Raw genomic sequence first — 6,639 nt, 5'->3', positions numbered from 1 at the left:
GTTAGGATTTCTGAGAGTTGAAGGCCAAAAACATCTGGGGACCCCAGGTTGAGAACCCCTGCTTCAGGCGAAACCTGTTAGGAATGCTTTAGCTGAATCTTATTTCTCTAACCCAGTGATGGCCAACCTATGACACACGTGTCAGCACTGACACGCCTAGCCATTTTTGCTGACACGCTGCCGCATGCAGATTGATTGGATGACTAATGTATTTTGTAGCCAAATTTGGTGTGATTTGGTCCAGTGGTTTTTTTTACTCCATGGGAATTATGCACATTACACACACACACACACACACACACACACACACACAAAACCATTCTATTATTATTCTATTATTATTGTAGTATATTATTATATTATTACTATTATATTATTATTCATTATTCATGACTACATTGAAACTACAATAGAGAGAAATCAGCGTGGAAATTGCAAGAGGTACCATAGATTGTTGTACATGGAAATAATGGTAGTAAATAGTTTTTGATTTATTAAATACAGTTATATATTACAATTATATATTTTTGTTATTTAAACTATATATATTGTGAAATTATGGTGACACACCACCTAAGTGACACACCACCTAAGTCAGGGGTCCCCAAACTTTTTAAGTGGAGGGCCGATTCACAGTCCCTCAGACTGTTAGGGGGCCGGACTAGGATGAAATAGTCCAAAATTAAGATTGTTGTTGTTGTGTGCCTTCAAGTCATTTCAGACTTAGGTCAACGCTAAGTCTAAAGTTTAGGACAGAGGCCAGGTCAATCACCTTGGAAGCCCATGGGCCTTAGTTTGGGGATCATCTAGATGATCATAAGACCATAGGTAAGGAAAGGGGCCCCCAAAGGCCATCTAGATAATCTCATAAAACCATAGGTAAGGAAAAGGACCTTCAAAGGCCATCTAGATGGTCTCATAGGACCATAGGTAAGCAAAAAGACCTCCAAAGACCAGGTAGACTTAGGTCAACCCTAAGTCTAAGGTTTAGGGCAGGGGCCAGGTCAATGACCTTGGAGGGCCGCATCCGGCCCCCGGGCCTTAGTTTGGGGACCCCTGACCTAAGTCATGCTAGGTTTTTTGGCGAATTTTTAAAAAAATACTTTTTATTAAGATTTCTTTTATAATACAATAATAATATAATAGTAATAAAGAAGAAAAAGGAAAAGAGAAAAGAGAAAAAGAAAGGTTAATATATACATATGAAAAAAGGAACATAAGTAGAACAGATTTAAGACTGCAAGTTATAGTATCTATTTTACTATGTATATTACCTACACTAAATTGTGTATATTCTGGAAAAAATTAATTAAAATTTTGTTATTGTTATAGTTACTTAATTGCAGTATATAGAAGACTATATATATAGAAAGAGAGAGAGAGAGAGAGAGAGAGAGCATAGGCGAAGAAGAGATTGAGATATAAACAAAGGTTAAAATTATCAGGATAGAGAAACAATGTTACATAGCAAAATGATTGGTTGTTTTGACTTCCTGGTATCTTCCAGAGGTCTGTTCCTTTTCGATTTTTCTGTTCTATTCTTGTTCTTTTCTCCCTTTCTTCTTTCTTCCCCTTTGTTTTTGTACATAGTTTTGTTTTTATGAATAGTTCTTATCATATCAATATTTTTTTATTCTTTAACATGAGATATTAATTAACTTGTTTCCAGTTGGTTTCCTTTATTCTCATTCCTTTTTGGCGAATTTTGACACACCAAGCACAAAAGGTTGCCCATCATTGCCCTAACCTGATCCCTAAGATTAAAAACAAACTGTTGGTAAACATAGGAAAGTTATTCCTAGAATGTTTATATGTGCCCTAAGGGTAGTTTACATGTAGGAAGTAAATACAACAGCCTTGGCAACCCAAACAAGATTGACCCATGACACCTCTAGTACATCACAATACCTGGGTACTGTATAATGCTCTTGCCCTAAGCTCTCAGTGGGAACATGGGAAAGGATGAAGGTTAACATCTACCACACACAATGGGTTAGTGTCTTTAATCCTAGCTTTAAAATCTAAGTCCCGGTCAAGCCCAGCAGAACTCTCCAAGGCATCGTGCACCATGTCGAAGAGTTCTGGAGGGGACAGATGGCTAAGTGAGCTTGGCTACAAGCTGGGCCAAACCCTTGGCGAGGGGAGCTATTCCAAGGTGCGAGTAGCCACCTCAGCCAAGTACAAAGGCCCACTAGCCATCAAAGTGGTAGACCGGCGACGGGCACCCCCTGACTTTGTACACAAGTTTCTCCCAAGAGAGCTCTCCATCTTACGGTCAATTCGTCATCCAAACATAGTACGCGTTTTTGAGTTCATTGAGGTTTGCAACGGGAAACTTTACATTGTGATGGAAGCTGCGTCCACCGACCTGCTACAGATGGTACAACAACTCGGAAAACTCCCCTGTACTCCAGAAGCTCGGGACATCTTTGCTCAGGTGGTGAGTGCTGTCCGTTACTTGCATGACCGGAATTTGGTGCATCGGGACCTTAAGTGTGAGAACGTGCTGCTCGCTGCAGATGGCCGCCGAGCAAAGCTGACGGACTTTGGCTTTGGCCGGGAGTCCCGTGGGTATCCAGACCTCAGCACTACTTACTGTGGATCTGCTGCCTACGCCTCCCCTGAAGTCCTGCTAGGCATTCCTTATGACCCCAAGAAATATGACGTGTGGAGCCTGGGTGTTGTGCTGTATGTGATGGTAACTGGTTGCATGCCTTTTGATGACAGCCACATCCACAGTATGCCCCGTCGCCAAAAGAAGGGAGTCTTCTATCCCGAGGGTCTTCCTAAATTGCCTGAGCCATGTACATCCCTTATAACCCAACTACTCCAGTTCAGTCCAGCCTCTCGGCCGGGAGTGGGCCAGGTGGCCAAAAACAGTTGGCTGAAAGGGGGGAACCTAAACAGAGACACCTCTTACAGACAGCTCAAGGGTCAACAGCTAGAGTTTTGACCTGGATAGAGGTTGTGGGGGATGAACCGATGGGAGAGCAATATTGACGGAGCTACAGGGCAGTCTGGGATCGGGCAGAAGGACTACGGCCTTTATCTGGTAGTCAGAAGCTGAATCATTGGGTGCACTACTGCAGGAAAACAACACCATGAAGCTGAAGGAGACTGGATTAAAAAAACATTTGGAGACAAAAGATTGGATCAGTTACTTAACTGTGAAGGAAAGACACGGGCAATCGAATATGGACAACATGCTGCATCTCAAACCACACAGAAATGGAAAGCAAGGTAGCCTATGGCAAAAGTAAAGAACTACAACCCTTTACCTTGCCCAATGACTTGGACTTCCTTGAAGAACCCACAAGCGCTTGCCAACGTGCAGGTGAGGCAATGAGACATGCCGGTGATAAACGTTGCTTGAAGTCTAATGCACAAATAAACCCGGAAGCTCCTCTCTATGCTTTTAGTCTTTTCTAAGTCATAGAATCATAGAATCATAGAATAGTAGAGTTGGAAGAGACCTCATGGGCCATCCAGTCCAACCCCCTGCCAAGAACCAGGAAATCGCATTCAAAGTATCCCCGACAGATGGCCATCCAACCTCTATTTAAAAGCCTCCAAAGAAGGAGCCTCCACCACAGTCCGGGGGAGAGAGTTCCACTGTCAAACAGCTCTCACAGTGAGGAAGTTCTTCCTGGTGTTCAGGTGGAATCTCCTTTCCTGTAGTTTGAAGCCATTGTTCCGTGTCCTAGTCTGCAGGGCAGCAGAAAACAAGCTTGCTCCCTCCTCCCTATGACTTCCCCTCACATATTTGTACATGGCTATCATGTCTCCTCTCAGCCTTCTCTTCTGCAGGCTAAACATGCCTAGTTCTTTAAGCCGCTCCTCATAGGACTTATTCTCCAGACCCTTGGTCATTTTAGTCACCCTCCTCTGGACGCTTTCCAGCTTGTCAACATCTCCCTTCAACTGCGGTGCCCAGAATTGGACACAGTATTCCAGGTGTGGTCTGACCAAGGCAGAATAGAGGGGGAGCATGACTTCCCTGGATCTAGACGCTATTCCCCTATTTATGCAGGCCAGAATTCTGTTGGCTTTTTTTTAGCAGCTGCATCACATTGTAGGCTCATATTTAACTTGTTGTCCACGAGGACTCCAAGATCTTTTTCACCATGGACTGCTGTCGATCCAGGAGTCCCCATTCTGTATCTTTGCATTCCATTTTTTCTGCCGAAGTGAAGTATCTTGCATTTATCCCTGTTGAACTTCATTTTGTTAGTTTCGGCCCATCTCTCTAGTCTGTCAAGATCGTTTTGAATTCTGCTCCTGTCTTCTGGAGTGTTAGCTATCCCTCCCAGTTTGGTGTCGTCTGCAAACTTGATGATCGTGCCTTCTAACCCTTCGTCTAAGTCGTTAATAAAGATGTTGAACAGAACCGGGCCCAGGACGGAGCCCTGCGGCACTCCACTTGTCACTTCTTTCCATGATGAAGACGACGCATTGGTGAGCACCCTTTGGGTTCGTTCGCTTAGCCAATTACAGATCCACCTAACCGTAGTTTTGTCTAGCCCACATTTTACTAGTTTATTTGCCAGAAGGTCGTGGGGAACTTTGTCGAAGGCCTTACTGAAATCCAGGTAGGCTACATCCACAGCATTCCCTGTATCGACCCAACTCGTAACTCTATCAAAAAAAGAGATCAGATTAGTCTGGCATGACTTGTTTTTGGTAAATCCGTGTTGGCTATTAGCAATGACTGCATTTGTTTCTAGATGTTCGCAGACCACTTCCTTCATGATCTTTCCTAGGATCTTGCCTGGTATCGATGTGAGGTTGACCGGACGGTAATTGTTTGGGTCGTTCTTTTTTCCCTTCTTGAAGATAGGGACCACATTTGCCCTCCTCCAATCTTCTGGGACTTCTCCTGTTCTCCAAGAACTCTCGAAGATAATTGCCAGTGGTTCTGAAATAACCTCAGCTAGTTCCTTCAATACTCTTGGATGTAGCTGATCTAAAGTCAATGTCCTTCCTCAGTAAAGGTAAAGGTAAAGGTTTTCCCCTGACATTAAGTTTAGTCATGTGGGTCTGTGTGTTGGTGGTCATCTCCATTTCTAAGCCGAAGAACCATAGACACCTCCAAGGTAAGATGGCTGGCATGACTGCACGAAGCACCCCCTTCCCGTTGGAGTGGTACCTATTGATCTACTCACATTTGTATGTTTTCAAACTGCTAGGTTGGCAGAAGCTGGGGCTAACAGCAGATGCTCACCCTGCTCCCTGGATTCAAACCGCCAACCTTCCGGTCAGCAACTTCAACAGCTCAATGGTTTAACCTGCTGCGCCAGATAGATATAAAACAAAGACATTCCCCCAATTAGGCTTGTCGTGACATTCACATATCCTTCATTTTCTTTTATTCTCAGGTGAAATGTCCTGATTTGGGAACTTTGTGAGGCAATGGCTAGAAAGCAGGGGTTGAATAGAAAAAATCTTCAGCTCTACAATGAAGCTTTGGACAGTGAAATCAATCTAAGTGTCAAACAAGTGAATACATTTATTACAATTAAGCAGATGTTCTTACACTAGGGGTTTTTCCATGTCAGGAGTGACGAGAAACTTCAAGTCACTTCTGGTGTGAGAGAATTGACCATTTGCAAGGATGTTGCCCAGGGGACGTGCGGATGTTTTGATGTTTTACCATCCTTGTGAGAGGCTTCTCTCTGTCAGCTGGAGCTGACAGAGGGAGCTCACTCACTCTCCCCAGATTCGAACCTCCGGCATGTAGGTCAGCAGTCCTGCTGGCACAAGGCTTTTACCCATTGCACCATTTGCTCCATACAAGTATATATTTTCATTTATAGGTATTATATAACTATGATACCTTTACATGAAAATATGATCTAGTAAAGACTATGCTATTCTCCTTTTTACTAATTAGTTTTGGGTACATATCAAAATGCAGGTTTTAAGTCCACAGCTGTCAAGAATCACTAGTATTTAAGAACCTCTTCCCAGACAAAACTAGGCTTGCATTCAATTTTCAAATATGGGGTTGAGGAATTAAGGGGATAAATCCTTTACTCTCATTGTCACCATACCTCTGGTACACTGTGAAATAACCATCAGTTAAGACCAGACATCATGCTGGTTGCAGAATTGCTCAGTTTTAATCTATTTACATACTTCCTATTGCTTCCAGTGAAGGAAAGCCTCTAGCCTAGAATAACTAATCTCTCTGCAGACTTAAGGAGCCCCCAGTGGCGCAGCAGATTAAACAGCTGAGCTGCTGAATTTGCTGACTGAAAGGTCTGGCAGTTCGATTCCAGGGAGCAGGGTGAGCTCTTGTGGTTAGCCCCAGATTCTGCCATCCTAGCAGTTCGAAAACATGCAAATGTGAGTAGATCAATAGGTATCGCTCCAGTAATCCATGCAGTCATGCTGGCCACATGATCCTAGAGGTGTCTGTGGACAACACCAGCTCTTCAGCTTAGAAATGGAGATGAGCACCAACCCCCAGAGTCGGACACAACTAGACTTAATGTCAGGGGAAAACCTTTACCTTACCTGCAGACCTAAAACACTAGAGGCTTTCTCCATCATCGCCTTGCTCTTATTAATTTCAATGTTTCTTTGCAAACAACTCCACCAAACCCAATCTATGGAAAGACTTCTCTCACTACTTGTCAG

At 43.5% G+C, this 6,639-nt stretch overlaps 1 protein-coding gene across 1 annotated transcript; it reads left to right on the top strand.

Moving 5' to 3' along the window:
• The first annotated feature begins 1,932 nt into the window (after positions 1-1,932).
• On the top strand, positions 1,933-3,410 carry LOC100555978 (testis-specific serine/threonine-protein kinase 6). Its single transcript, XM_003217413.4, has one exon. The coding sequence runs from the start codon at positions 2,069-2,071 to the stop codon at positions 2,951-2,953; it is 885 nt and encodes a 294-aa protein (XP_003217461.1). The 5' UTR covers positions 1,933-2,068; the 3' UTR covers positions 2,954-3,410.
• Positions 3,411-6,639: the final 3,229 nt, after the last annotated feature.

Source organism: Anolis carolinensis, chromosome 1 (assembly GCF_035594765.1).
Source record: "Anolis carolinensis isolate JA03-04 chromosome 1, rAnoCar3.1.pri, whole genome shotgun sequence".
NCBI lineage: Eukaryota > Metazoa > Chordata > Lepidosauria > Squamata > Dactyloidae > Anolis > Anolis carolinensis.
Note: the sequence above shows the minus strand (reverse complement) of the source record. Positions and strands in the feature narration are given on the sequence as shown.

Bases quoted from the DNA above. Each gene is read 5' to 3' on its own strand.
- LOC100555978 (XM_003217413.4), top strand. From the start codon at position 2,069: ATGTCGAAGAGTTCTGGAGGGGACAGATGGCTAAGTGAGCTTGGCTAC.